A 15,205-nucleotide genomic window follows, 5' to 3' on the forward strand; every position below is an offset into this window, starting at 1 on the left:
GTAATGCAGGGTAACCAAGCAGGTATAGAGCTTATACAGACCTTGCTCTTCCAAGCATGTGGCTATACAGAACTTACTAATTTTCCCTGGCCACATCCTTTTGTACCTGGAAATAGCCACCTCAAAATTCATGTTCAGCAGACTTGTATTTATTAAACAATAACTTTTATTAGAAGTCTGCTATGTGTAGAGTATATCTCCTTGCAGTTATGCAGTCATCAATTCTGACAGTGCCCACCTGTTAGCAGAAGTTCAGCAAGCCTTGCAAGAGAATCATGGTTTTGTGTTCTATTAAATTTGTCCTTGCCTTCCCCCACTCTCTCCACACAAAGATAAGGAAAATAATTGGAGACTATTTCATTGACATGTAACTAGTTCTGTAATGTATATATACAGGTAACGTATACTTTTTAAAAAGTAAAAAAAATAGAGAAGTGAGAAGTTCACTCTGAAGGCAGAACCTTAAATGTAGCATTGATAACAAAGTCAGCAGTTACACGTGTATTAGTAATTTATGAGATTACCCCCTGGAGGGATTCTGCTGTACTTTATTATATCAGAACATGACATGCTTTGAATAATAATAATAAAAAAGATTAAAGCAGTAAAAAGCTTCTTTGTAATGTAACAGGCGCCTACACTGTGACTCTTATTGATGAGCTGATGATTAGGAAACAGTGTAATTATGTTTCACAAGCAGAGCAGAACAGTCCAGTCACTAAAACACTTTGAAATGAAAGCCTTTTGATTTTGTTCCACCAGAAGTATTTAATCAATAAAAGTAATGTTCTACTTTGTCTAAATAAATTAAATGAAGGATGATTAAATACTCCTAGGAAGAAAACAAACAAACTTCAGAAACAGAAGGATAAACACAGCAACAATTATCTGCAAAACAGTTGTTGTATTTCACAGGCCTGGAGTTGTACATTTGTATGGTGGCAGTGTAGGAGAGGCTGACAATAGCTAGCTTCTTTTAATGGCCACGCTCACTAGGAATTTTTCTGTAAAAAGACCACAGTATCAATTTTCCAGTCCTCCCGAGTCAAATTGCATTATTTCTAGGGCATTAGTTTGATGGCATACTTCTTTTGGATGTAAAAGCTGTTTAAAAGGAAAGGTTGCCAATGTGTGGTCAAAGGTTTTGTTCAGCCAGTTCCCACTTCTGCTGCTACACAGTGTGAGTATGTCTGCTTACAAGTACAAGCTTTTATTAGTGCAAGTACTGCTTGTCTACTCCAGCCCAGATTTTTTTGCCATTGATTGACATTTTCCCTTCACTGACAGCTTTGAATTACAACAGGCAGGACATCATAAAACCTTACATCTCAGAAGTCCAAATCTCCGCACTGAAAACTTGTTATCTGCAAATATTGCAAAATATTGGGGAATAGCAGGGCGACAGATTTCACCCTTCAAACATTTAGAAGCTTTAAACCCAAGTTGTACTATTGTCAGTTTATAGTTTGAGAAACATAGGAGAGTTCAAAAAGACAGAGTTAAATGAACATTACTTGATTTGGTCATGTGGATCTTGGTTTCTTCTAGGCTGCTAATTCCAAGCACTTGCTTGGAACAGCACAGTTCAACCAGAGGGAAAAGTACTGTAGTTCAGCTTTTTTTTTCTCTAGACAAAGCAGTTCTCTTTACTATTCTTATTTATTCTTATTCTTTTGATACCTTTTTAAGACTGATAGTAAGATAGACTACCATAAGGTCTTAATTTTTTTAAAAATCTTACTGAATATAGCTTTTAAAGCACCTGATTTTTGTATTTATTGATTACCTAAATAAGGAAGTTGTAGTTCCCTCAACAAATTCACTTTTCTACAGATCAATTACCAAGACACTCCTATAATGGGAAATCAAGAAACATGCATGGTCAGCAGGCATTATTTTGGGAGTTGAGATTTTATATTAATTTTGTTTCATTCCACATTCTGATCTGAAGATTCAGACCATCTCAAAACTCAAATGCCAGAATTCAAATTTTCAGTCTTCAGCAGAAGCCTCAAATGAACAGCCCCCTTCATGGTTCAAATGGATGAATTTTCCCAAAGTTAAGCACATCCCTTGTCCGTAAATGCTTCGGTGCACAGCTGCATAATGAAAGCTCAGAAGTGGGCGTATTTAAAACAAGTGTTACGCGTTGTGTATTCCTGTCCTGATGCATTATTTCTATCTCTGCCCCCTTTTCTCAGTGTGTACAAAAGGTCAAGTAGTGACGGGCCAGTACCGTATGCTGGCCAAGCACGGGGGATACGTATGGCTGGAGACCCAGGGAACGGTGATTTACAACACCCGAAACCTGCAGCCCCAGTGCATCGTCTGCGTCAACTACGTGCTCAGGTGGGTTCAGGGCACACACGTGTGCATTCACGTGCTGCAGAAACGCAATGTTTGGAGGAACTTTTCAAGGGTCTATTTATTCAACGTTGTTGTTCCAAAATCAGTTTAGTCATGTTTGTTCAGTCTTGTTTACTGATGTTAGACATCGATGACAAATGTGGCGTGCCTGTTCCCATACACGCTGTTGAAATACACCACAGCCTTTCTGCTTTGCAGAGCGGCTGCTGTGCTCGTACAGCAGAGTGTACGGTCTGCACTGAAGATTTTATTGTGCAACACAACTGCTCATGTGTTTTGTTTTTCTAATGCTGTGACCAAGAGATAAAACTAAGTAGTAACTCTATCGTATGTTGCTAGGAGAAGCTGTTTACAGCCTTAAAAATCAGGTCCAATCAGAAGTTTTGCCTTCATTTGGCAAAACTCAAGATTTTTTGCTCCTAGTTGGGGCCAAAATAGGAAATACTTATTTGAGTGATAGTCTGGGTCATTACAGCCTCAACTACATCCCTTTAAAAAGCAGAGCAACAAAGCCCTGAGTATTCCCACAGAAGTCCTTACCACACTCTCTGCGTCATCCGAAATGGTGGTGCTCAGCAACGCTGGAACTGTGCCTCGCCTGTCGAGAGCCTGGCACGCAACCGAGTGGCCAGAGTGCTCCTATAGCCCCAGCTTGTGCTGCCTACTTTATCCACATCTTTCATCTTTATGGTACAAAATGCCTGAAAGCTGTTCTCTCCTTAGTGAAATTGAGAAGAACGATGTTGTGTTCTCCATGGACCAAACAGAATCACTCTTCAAGCCTCACCTGTTGACAATGAACACTGCCTATGACAGCGGCATCCCTGCGACAGAGAAGAGTGACTTCTTGTTTACTAAGCTGAAGGAAGAACCAGAGGAACTTGCTCAGCTGGCACCAACACCTGGTGATGCCATTATTTCCCTGGATTTTGGTTAGTATTTGTATAAATTATTTTTGTGCAACAAAGAGCCACATGTGAGCCTGCATTTAGAAACTTAATAGACAAAGTCTGTTTGCTGTGTGTACAAATTGTGAGTAATGGCTAAAAGAGCCCACATGCTCACACCAGTGGAAAATTTCTGTGAATGAGAGCAGGATCAGGCTTTCTTGCTGACTAAATAACGTGCATTAAGTCTATGCCAACTTATTGTCATGGCAACTAGGAGCAGTGTTTACTTTAATGAATAGCTGCAGTTATATCATAACACTGCACCAGCTAAAAGTACTCATTAATATTGTTAAAACCCCATCCAGGAACACAGAAGTTTGAGGAAGCCCCTGCCTTCACCAATGCTGTTTTGACACCAAACAAAGCGTGGCCAGTGGAAGTGAAAAGCCACCCTGCTCAAGGTGAAACACTGACAATACCATCCTTTACAATGCCTCAGATTGCACCTGGCAGCAGTACTCCAAGTGCAAGCAGTAACAGTAGCTGTTCCACGGTAAGAAGAGCTTAAAAAAACATTAAAAGCATGATATGTTTTGTATCCAAATCCCATCAATATATATAGACAACATTTTTGTGTTGGCAGTCCTGCCTCACATCTTATTAGCATGGCCCAGAGTATCTCTATTCTTCCTATACTGCATCATGCCTTAAGAATTAATAGCAAAACTATGAAATGGGAACAATATCCTGGCTTCACACTGCAGTCCTCATTGTCGCCCAGCTGTCCCTCTAGTAATTACTGTACCATATAAAACAACTAGTAGGAGAACATGCTACCACCTTTCATGGAGTTAGCCTTATATAAAAAATCAATATACAATTGTGTGGCCACTGGGATCATTGCCCCAGAGCCAGCCTCCTTCTGTTAAGTAGAAGCTGTAGCTTTTAGGAAGCTTACCCAAGTCAGGCTTTTTTGAGAGCAGCTCCTTGGAGTTTCCCACTGAAGAAATGAATCTGCTTCTGTGGCACTGCCCCCAGGAGCTGGAGCCACTCTTACCAGAGGGCAGCCAGTCTTAAGAAAGTCACAGAGGTATTGCTAAGCATCTTCTTTCTTGATAAAAGTATTTAATGGTGTACATTTCTTGTTGCTGGTCTGAGCTGCCAAAAAACATTTAAAATAGGATGACCGCTAGATTCCTGTAATGGGTGCCTATGTTTTGCACTGACACTCTTGTGTCAGAAAAGCTTCTGATAGAAGTGGACAGTTTTGGGTTCTGAGCCCACTAAATACACCATCTGCCCATTCACTTTTCATAGGAAAGATCTGTTACTGAATAACAGCATGGCATAAATGACATGATGCTAAGCCAGCATTGTGGTTGTCTTCCTGCTTAGAACAAATTATTATTTCCATGCAGCCCAGCAGCCCAGGAGATTATTACTGTTCTGTGGATGAAGATCTTAAGATCGAGGTGATTGAAAAGCTTTTTGCCATGGACACAGAATCAAAAAGTCAGTGCACCTCCCAGGTAATGAACTCTCTCTTCTAAAAGCCACCAAGATCAGTCTCCTACTAGAAGTAGACAGTACAGCTGCTACTTGTGTCGTGCATGCAGATATTGGGATACAGCATTTAAACTGCATTTGCACATGCACACCAAATCTTTGATGCACATTAACAAAACAGTGCACTTCCAGAAGCTGCCATGTCAATCTCTGTCCCTAACACTCTGAAACATGAGGTTTGGAGTGTCACTGTGGTGGCACTGCTAATCACCAGAGATTGCAAAATGTGGAGGCTTCTGTAGATAGGATAAGGAATATAAGAAGCAGCAATTTGTTTTTAAATGCAGCCAAATGACTAATGAGCAAACATCCTTTCTAGGACAAAATATAAATAAACTAATTCTTGCAAAACACCCAAAGGAGACAGGGGTCCCCTCATAGCACACATCTCCTTTAACTACAATAATGAAAACTCATTTTAGATATATGCTTCCTCTTTTGCCTCTTGGAGGTTTTCAGAGAGACCAGAAAATTACTTACACATAAAGTAACACACAGTCTCCATCTCCTGCATTCTAATAATGATGTAAGTGTAGAAATTTTCCCTATAAATAAATAAACCCACTATTACAACATTACAGCAAGTGAGCTAGTGAATAAAAGGTGTGGGCCTGATTCAGCTTGCTTAACTTTAAATACTTCATTGAAATGCTTTGTGAAGAGCTTCTGCTTTATAGTTGAGAGAAAGGAACAGGCACCACTGATTGGTAGCACAGACCTCACACTCATCTCTATTTATTAATCCTACAGAAAGTTTGGGATGCTGCTGCCCAAATTAGGTACTTCAATTTGCTAAAACAATTTGCAGGCTTAGGTAGGCTGTAATCCATGTTCTGAAGAAATTTTGTCTAAGTCTGGACGTAGAAATGAAAGCAAGAGAAAGAGCAGACAGATAGGAGAGAAGTGTGGAGTAGGATGAAACTCACTGCAAGACTTCACATGTGCAAACTTCAGTATTGTCAGATTCAGTATCTGCTTGCTCAGGTGTGTCCCACCACATCAGCTGCTTTTGGTGGGAAAAACAAGTATTATAAAAGTGCTGCAGGGGTGTTATGAGCTGACTGGGGAGCCAACATTGATTATCCTCTCTGTTCGGCTCTGGTCAAATGCCAAGAGAAGTGAATGTGGGTGTGACTAGTCCTCCTAGGGAGAAAAGAATACAGATTTAAGTGTGATAATGACCTTCTGGCTAAATTTTTTCAACCCTTGCATTTTTAGACACCTTTTTTAGTGAAGCTGAATTGTGAGAAAGCTGTGTTTTTTATTTTAACTTGAAAAAGCCTGAGGTTGAACTACATGCCACATGTTGTAGAGTCTTGGCAGACAAGTTATTCAAAGCTTAGTGAAACAGCATCTACTTCAGATCACAGGAGGATCTGGAGGCTGCATGCAAGCTGCTTTAACAAATATTGCTCCTCTGAGAGGTTTTTTCCTTCAGTTTGTTGTCTTAATTTTGCTGCTGCTGATAATACAATGAACATGTATGCTAGCATAGAAATAAGACATCTTTAAAGAGGAGTTGGCCAGTTTTATTAGGTAAATTTGGCATACAGTGATTTTTCAGCTTTGCATCTATTAGTATTCCATATCACACTAACTGCCACAACTATTACTAATTTATAGTTTCTTTATGAACTTCATCTTTCCACAGACTGACTTTAATGAACTGGACCTTGAAACCTTGGCTCCTTACATTCCTATGGATGGAGAAGATTTCCAGCTCAGCCCCATCTGCCAAGAAGAAAGTCCTCTCTGTGAAAGTGCACAAAATACCCAGCAGCATCTAAGTAGCATGAGTACCATCTTCCAACCCCTCGCTCCTACTTCACAGAATCAGTTCCTCCCAGAGAAATATTGCCCACAGCTATCAAATGAAAAAATTAACTCTGGTCATGGGTCCCTGTCATCGGTGTTCTTCAACAATATGAATAGGTCATCATTGCCACCATACCATGACCAAGCCAGCACTCCCCTGTCTTCAATGGGAGGAAGATCAAACACCCAGTGGCCACCTGATCCCCCATTAGAATATGTTCCAGCAAAATGGAGACTCATGGATAAATACTCAGGATCCCTATCAAGTTCCCCCTCGGGCCCACCAATAACTTCTCAGAGAGTGCCCATATACAAAAAAAGGTATGTGTTTCTGTGGTAAAACTATGTATATTTACCAAAAAATACTTTGAGGAATGAGAAGGGTCATAATCTTGAAAATTAATTTTTCTCAATTCAGCTGAAACAATTTGTTGTGATAGGCATCAGACTGCAGCTCTGGGGAAATTAATGTGGTGCTCTCCCAGTGGCAGTGAGTCTGGAGGAAGCAGAAGTGGGCTAATTTTTCATTGCCTGTAAGGATAGGCAAATGAATTTCCTGCTGGTCCAGTTAAAATTACACCAGTAATTTTGCAAAGCATGCTTGACTTTATTTAAGAGCAGTACCAAAAATACTTACTGGTGCAGCAGTAGCAGGGACGGACACACACATACTTTCTTACCTTGCATATATTTTCTGCACAACAGAAAATGGGGAAGAGAGAGGAATGAAAGTACATTATTGCTGGCATATGTAAATACTACAATCAAGACTTAAATTGCAGGCTCTATTTCTACAACCTTTTTGTTTGCTTTCTTACACATGTGAACAGTATGTGATGAGATGTAGATCAGAGGGCACAGTCCTAGAAGTTGCTTCATAGCTAGAAGTTTCTCTGTAGCTCTTGACTTTTCAGTGTTGCTCATACTGACATGTTCAGGAGGTACATAAAATAGCAATGGTCATTTTTAAACACGAAGCTGTGCAGTTTGCTTTTTGGGATTTCTTGTTGGCAGAAATACCAGTGTCTGAATATGAATCTGGAAAGAAAGGGTTTGTCCCCAGTCAACAACTTGTGTGTTCATACTTAGTATGTAAAACAAGGGAACATGCATGGCTCTCAAATCCAGCTCTTAAGAATTACATTACTTTCTTTTTCACAGCATTTTTTGTCTGCCTGGAGATCCCTAGAGGCTGTTTATGCTAAACTTTCATAAGTCTTTGATCCCAAACGTCAAAAGTTTCTAAAGATGGTAGGATGACTAATAACAGGAAATGAAAACATTTGATGTTTGAGATCTGTCCACTGGCAAGTCTCAGACACTTTAGATGTCTTTAAATGAAAGAAGAATCTGTATATGTGAACCAGATTATTTCGATTTGCCTTCCTGTGCACTCACAAAGATGTCCTCTCCACAGGCCCCTGGATGCTTTTGGACAACGAGGCATAGATATAAACCCAGCAAGACTTGCTCTGTCTAACAGTTTGAAACTGAAGCGACAACTGGATTATGAAGAACAAGCCTTGCAACAACTGAGTGGGGTAATCATAAGAAATGCATCCTCTTCACAACTTTGGACTCGCCATGGTCATCAGTGTAATTGTTTGTTTTGCTTCCCTTCTCATTCTAGGGAGATCCATCTGTCATTAACCCATCTCACTTAATGTGGAAGAGAATGAAATTTCTCAAGGGGGAAAACTGTTCCTTGGTTACAGAAAAGAAGTCTCTCAGCACAAGTGTTCTTACTGGTAAGACAAAAGAAAGTGGTTTTGCAATGTTACATATTGAAATACCATTTTAAGACAGGTTGAATAGGGAAAAAAGCTCTTTCAAAAGGAAATGTAAATAAACTCTGTAAATATTACACCAAGCTAAAATTAAAGACCAAGTTGTATCACTAAGAGCTGAACAATTTAAAGGTACATTTGATAAGTACCGTTTAGTTGGTTTCACGGATGTTCACACACTTGCTTGGGAGGGAACAGAAAACAGCTTGATGGAGCTGTGTTTACCTCCTGCTGATCCAAGGTGTGAATATCTCACACCTCATCTGAGATGTGAATATCTCACATCTGAGAGATAGAACAGATACTGCTTCTCTACAACACTGTGTTTCCTTACACAAGCGTATCTTGACTGTAATACTACTGCTAGAGCTGGGGCTATTTCTAGATTTCCTTTGTCATAACATGCAGATTTGCCTATGCTGTAACACCACCACACTGACGTTCACTTTGCTTTGGATCAATATTATCTACTATAATTATTGCACTGGCTTCATTTAGCTTTTTCTTTTTCTCTGCTATTTAAATAACAGATGAATTTTTCTGTAACTCGAGAGGTCTGAGCCAACCAATGAATCAACTGCAGCAACAGCAGCAGCAGCATCAACTCACCTGTGACAGTCCGGGTGAGAATTTGAAAGCAGGAGCGTTTCCCCCTCTGTTTTACAGTTCCCATTGTCAGGACTACAGTGTCCAGCCAGCTCATAAAGCATCAGGTAAGAGCTGTCAAACACAGAGATTGGAAAATGTTGGTATTTTGTTCCAATACTGATTCCATGAAAAAAAAAACAAACCAAAAATGTCGAGGAGAAGGATGATAAAAATCAAAATACAGCACAAAAAATCAGTTTTGTGGTTTAGTGTGAAACTGTAATGTTTACATTTGTAATACATGAGAAAAATATTTTTACCCTCCATTTCAGTTAAAGTTAACACCTTTTGACCTTGGAGGACCCATCATCCTCCATCCACACTCTGGTCTTGTGATAGAATTGATTATTATATTGTACTAAACAACTTTGCTGCAGCATTGATATGGAGGTTTGAAGGTTAGACTCTTAACATGTGCCTTCTAAATGCTGAAATAAGTAATAAAAGGGGACATGTGTCTGTCCCTTTTAATACATGAGAGGAGTGGCATCAATTCAGAAACCATGTCTTTTACTACAGCTCTTCTCATCTACACCAATGGAGTTTTTCTCAGAACAATCTCAGTTTGGGGGTGGAGGTGAAAAACTGCCCTTGTTTGTGTGACACCCTTGCAGCAGTTTAAGGGAGGGGCAGAGCACAGGTTTGCTCTGACACCTGGAGCTGCCGGTGGTTTGAGGCGTATTGACGTAAAAACAGAATGAAACTGCCGTAAACAGAAGAGGTGGGAGGAAACAAGTGCCCTTTCTAGTCTCAGCACCTTCGCTGCTGTGTTCCAGGTCTGACCAGCCGCCTGCTGGGGCCCTCCTTTGAGCCCTACCTGCTGCCTGAGCTGACGAGATACGACTGCGAGGTGAACGTGCCTGTGCTGGGCAGCTCCACGCTGCTGCAGGGCAGCGAGCTGCTGCGGGCGCTGGACCAGGCCACCTGAGCGAGCCCGCCGGCGCCACGGCCGCACTGCTCAAACAGCTTCTGGTTCAAATATATTTCTGCAGGTAGACAATTTCTAATACCAGTACACTTTCACAGGATTTTACTTAGATATTGAACCTGTCCACGTTACCAAATAGTGGCCTTTTGAAGTTACTCACTTTATTATTCATATTAAAGAAATACATCTACTGTATTTTCTCTATTGCAATTAAACTGGTGTTTAGAGAGTTTGATTACCCTCCCCTTATCTCATTACCTGTAATTTATAGTCTGAATTTTTTTTTTTCAAATTTCATGCTAATAAAAAGCTGTGGTATAAATGCCTCATCATGTGATACTTTGGCTGCAGTACTGCAAAGATATATTTTATTGCCAAAGATGAATGAAACAAATTTGATCTCCAACCACAGTTTTTTGTTGATCTGCCAAATTAAAATCCTTCGAGTCTTTCTGTTTTCCAGCATTTATTTTATTATAACTTTAATAACTTTTGGAAAAGCATACTAAGGAAAAATCCCAGCCTTCTGCCTCCCATCCCTTTCCTTCATTTTTATATACTTTGTTGAAAGAAATGTGAATGGTGAAATGCAATGTTTGTGGGTATCTGTGAAAGTTGCACGTTTTAAGCTTTTTTCCTCAGAAGCAAGCCACATTCTCAGCTGCCTTAACCTGGCTTAGCTCTACAGCCAAGGGAATCCTACAGATTTGTCCCAGTGGAGGATTTAGGCCTGTGTTTTTGTTTGTTTTGAGGTTTCTTGTTTTGTTCTTTGTTGTTGCATTTATTTTTTACACAAAACAGATTTTTTTTTAATTATTATCTCTCTCTGGGTCAGTTGTTAATCATCTCTTGGTACTTTTGCTATATCTATGACAACTATTTTAAGAGCTGTTTCTGCTAGGAACTTGTAGCATTTGTTATGTATGCTGTTGCTGATATTTCAGGAATCAGAGCAGTGGCCAGTACTAACACCTCTGATTAATGTTACCCTTTTCCATTTTATATGCCAGCTAGCAATATAATTGCAATATTGAATCAAAAAATCTCAAAATAGTATTTTCCAGAGTATTAGGCTGGCTCAGTTGTAATTAGACAAAAAGAATTAGGGATTACATAGTGAGATGAATATCCAGCAGGGAGGTCCCTCATTTTTACTTGCCTTACATTTATCAGTAGCTAGAAAGTCATTAAAAGGCACCCAGACATTTTCAGAGCTCCTTTTCAACTATCATTAATTGTCATGCACATATTTTAAAAATAGGGCTTTGAATGCTTTCAAAGGGTTTTGAAAATTTAAATTACAGCATCTCTAAACAGCAAAAAATAATACAATAAAAGGCACGTGAGCAGTTCTGACTTAAAAATACGTAAAAACTTAGATCTGTATTGGGATCTAATCTTGTTTCCTCCACTGGTATAAATCACTGTAGATTCACTGAAGAAAATGAAACAGTGGCAAAGTACAAAAGGTAAAAATCTGGCCCAGAAACTTAGAACAAAAATATATTTTTGAGACTTCTGAGTCTGCTGAAGCCTGGTGTGTAAAATTGCTTTATTTCATGCACCGACACTTGCATAGAGAGAGCCTTGGGTTCATAGAGCACTTCAGAGTTTGCTGTGCTAAGCAAGTCTTAACCACACATACTTAGAAAAGCTGAAGACCTTTTGTTATGGGTACATTATGTAAAAAAAAAATATACTTCCTATTGTAGGCAATCTTTCAAGAGTTTATTACCAAAAATAATCTACTCGTAAAGTGAAGTAATTACTGTGTGAAAAAATTTATTGTTAAGCATCAACCTCTGATGAAAATTGGCCATCCACATTTGACAAATTTGCAGTGGCACAGACTTAAGGCTTCAAGGATTAAAGACACTTGAATACTGCTCTTCTGTTCCTTATTTGTGTAGTTTCAGCATTAAAAATGTTATACCTTAACAGTTTACTAAAACACTCTGAAAAAATATTCTATGTCTTAATATTAATCATACTTTTTATCATAATTATTTCATAATCTATATTGCTGAATTCTTATTGACAATATTATAACTGTATGGGAACTTTAACTTGATAAGGAAATGTATTTTGACACTGATACCTTATTAAAGTATACTGATCCTAAATTCTTTGTGACTCATTTGCTATGAAATTGTTATTTGTTGTATCATTGTAAAACAAAAGTATTTATTAAATTATTTATAGAAAATAAAGGTTTGCATTGATCTTTGAAGACTGAGAGAACAAACAAATGTTACCCATGTTTGAGAGCTGGGAAGGAGCCTGCCAAAGGTCCATACTATCAACTGCTTTGTAGAGTTTACCTGGCTTCCCTCAAATGAAGAAGCAATGCCCTGGAACCAGACCACTGCCCTTCTGGAACCTGTCCTGTGGCTCAGACTGCTGCTTCTATTTCAAAACTGAGGAACTGAGGGTGCCTTTTGTAATGCTACCCTTAAAAAAAAAAAAAAAAAAAAAAAAAAAGAGAGAGGGAAAATTAACTCCACCAAGTCACAGTTTAGAGGCTGAATTTCCACAGTTCCCAGCCTGAGTTTTGGTGGAGAAACAGAAGCCATCATATTCTAGCAGTCTTGGCAAGCCCCTGACTTATGGGCTTTCCCCATCAAATCCTTCCAAGCCTCTGCTTCACCCTGACAGTAGTCATTAATCCCAATGCTGCTGTTAAACATATAGAAAATGCCATATAGAAAATGCCAGTTTTGCCTGTGCAAAACACATAGTAGGAGGACAGACACATTAAAAAATTAATTTCCAAACATGCATCTAAACTTCAGTGCTGTGTGGAAGCTGTTAATGCTTGATCCTTCTGATAACTGCCTTAGAAACATGCTGTGCCTACACAGCCAGTGAGCTGCTCAAGCAGCAGCAATTCTTGTGAAGAGCCTGCAAAAGTGGGCTATTGTTACCTCCTTTCTCAGACAGGACACTCTGTAGGAGTAGAAACCAAATCCTTGCCTCTAAATCTGTTGTAATTAACATTAACTATACAAAACTCTCCCTTTTAAAGTATCCACTTAGTCTTTGTCTAAGTGTCCCTGGGAGTAACTCAGATCCTAATCCAACTGAGTATTGAAAAAAGTAATAGGAAAATTAATTGAAAAAACCAAAAAACAATCTCTGAAATAGAGATTAACCTGTTGAGATCAACTTCTATCTTTTGAAGAGTGCAATAGCTAACTGTTAATATGAATTAGTGCTGTCAGGCATTATTTTTGGGGTGTCCAAACAGCTGATTGCTCACACACTCATACTTTAAGGGTCCTGCAGTCACCATTCCCACGTTCAAATAGCTGAAGGAACATATTTGTAGTACCTTGGGCTGCCTATTTTCTTTCCCCCTCTAAACACTTCCCCCAGCTAAACACTTCTCATGTTAGTGAGTTTTAGTTTACGTATATGAACATTCTGGGCAGCTAAACTCTGACAGTACAGTTTACATACCCCAAAGACCCAAACCCTGGTCAGAAACAGGATGCAACCTATGAATTAATAGCTGAGTTTTCTTCTGCTGAACAGGGATTTATGGCAGCTTCTTAATTTTCTTTTCTCCCCAGTAGGCCAGCAGAAGTGCTTAAAATTCAGCATACATCATCTTTCACTGCATAAAAGCACCATTTCTTGGCATCAGACTTTGTATCTCTAACAGCACAGCACTGATCCCAATGATGTTGTTCAACACTCATTACATTCTACTGAAAAATTGGCCTGTTTTGCCAAGCTCTCATGACTTGGGCTGGTCTCAGCCTCTGGCTGATTATCAAGTCTATCATCCTTTTAAAATGATCAAGCAATCATTTTTCCTGGAACACAGAATTCACTCAGGTAAGATTCATGATGTTTATCAAGGAAATACTTATAACAAAATACAATAGGAAATTCTCAATGTGTGATTACTAATAAAAATACAAGAAAGCCCAGAGAACTTGGATAACAAAGTCCAATTGTCCTTTCACTGGAGACACAGGCTCCTAAGCCATACTGAAATCTGCAGACACTACGTGATTCATCACACTCACTTGGAGCAGCAGGCAGAGCACACAGAAAACTAACACACAGATGCTCTAGTTCTAGGTGGTGAAGGTTTCATCTGTTACTTCTACCTGAGGAACTTTATAAAGTTATTCACAGACATGCCACATACCTATGTGTATACACTTTAATTTTTTTTAAAGAGCTACAGTAGAGAACAGGAAACATTCTTCTACATCTAAATAAACAGCCTATTTTTAATTTCCCCTCCAACTCCTAATTATAGGCTTCCCAAGGGAGGAAGAAATCATTTCTAAGAAAAAATCAAGTCCTTAACAATATTTTATTAGGAAAAAGTCTGTCACACATCCCTGTCCTGCTCCCTTAGCACAAACCAACACACAGCACAAAGGCTGCCTTTTGGTTTCCAGGGGCTGCATCTGAGCCCACTGTTGCCCGCAGGGAAGGCAGGGTGGATTCTTTTTGCTCCAGGCTCAGTTCATTGATATTTCCTTCATTAACTGACACAACAAAAGCACCATCAGAAGGCTCCAGTAATTGGGACATAGCCCAGGTTTGGGTGTTTGCATTAAAAATGTATTTGAATATACAATTTTTTTTTTTAAGTGAGAAACACCTTAGCCACATTTTGCTGTTATTTGACTGAAAGCCAGCCAGAAGTTTTGGAAGCTTGTGATATGCCACAGGTCTCACATGGAACATTTTCCTTGAAGAAGTCCTAAATTCCTGTAATCAAGGAATTTAGGAGTTACTTAATTCTCTTCAGTCATGCCTCCCAGTTAGGAATGTGGTTAGGATGTCTCATTAGGGAACAGCAGCACATTGCTGAGCCTGGCTTACAAGGACTACCTGCAAGCCAGCCAACACCAGCATTGACATGCTGCAGGCAGCAGCAGCTGTGTCACACCTTGGGTACTATCTGATGTGGAAATTCCTGCATCTTTACTTCACTTGTGTTGCATCTCAAAAAACCCAACTCCCCCAGACTCCTCACTTGAAAAGTCTGTGTTTAGGCCTTGGAATTAAAAACAAAACCAGTAAGCTAGATCTTCAAAGGCACCAGCACCAGAAACCAGAGTGACTTTGTTGCAGGCATATTTTAATATTTGGGATCTGGCTGTTGATCTTTGAAGGACTAACACTAGCTCTAGGGACTGAAGCTGTCTCCCCACAGCACTGGCAAAGGTAAACCAGAA

At 39.4% G+C, this 15,205-nt stretch overlaps 1 protein-coding gene across 1 annotated transcript in view; it reads left to right on the forward strand.

Moving 5' to 3' along the window:
* The window catches only part of EPAS1 (endothelial PAS domain protein 1), a 77,214-nt gene extending 65,003 nt beyond the window's left edge, over nucleotides 1-12,211 (forward strand). Inside the window, exons 8-16 of the mRNA XM_058020915.1 lie at nucleotides 2,202-2,349; nucleotides 3,091-3,299; nucleotides 3,623-3,810; nucleotides 4,676-4,786; nucleotides 6,475-6,959; nucleotides 8,056-8,179; nucleotides 8,269-8,386; nucleotides 8,956-9,138; nucleotides 9,850-12,211. Coding sequence (XP_057876898.1) covers nucleotides 2,202-2,349; nucleotides 3,091-3,299; nucleotides 3,623-3,810; nucleotides 4,676-4,786; nucleotides 6,475-6,959; nucleotides 8,056-8,179; nucleotides 8,269-8,386; nucleotides 8,956-9,138; nucleotides 9,850-10,001 — 1,718 coding nt within the window. The 3' untranslated portion in view covers nucleotides 10,002-12,211. The remainder of the gene's footprint in view (nucleotides 1-2,201; nucleotides 2,350-3,090; nucleotides 3,300-3,622; nucleotides 3,811-4,675; nucleotides 4,787-6,474; nucleotides 6,960-8,055; nucleotides 8,180-8,268; nucleotides 8,387-8,955; nucleotides 9,139-9,849) is intronic.
* The last annotated feature ends 2,994 nt before the right edge of the window (nucleotides 12,212-15,205 follow it).

The sequence above is a fragment of the Melospiza georgiana genome, chromosome 3, assembly GCF_028018845.1.
Source record: "Melospiza georgiana isolate bMelGeo1 chromosome 3, bMelGeo1.pri, whole genome shotgun sequence".
Classification (NCBI taxonomy): domain Eukaryota; kingdom Metazoa; phylum Chordata; class Aves; order Passeriformes; family Passerellidae; genus Melospiza; species Melospiza georgiana.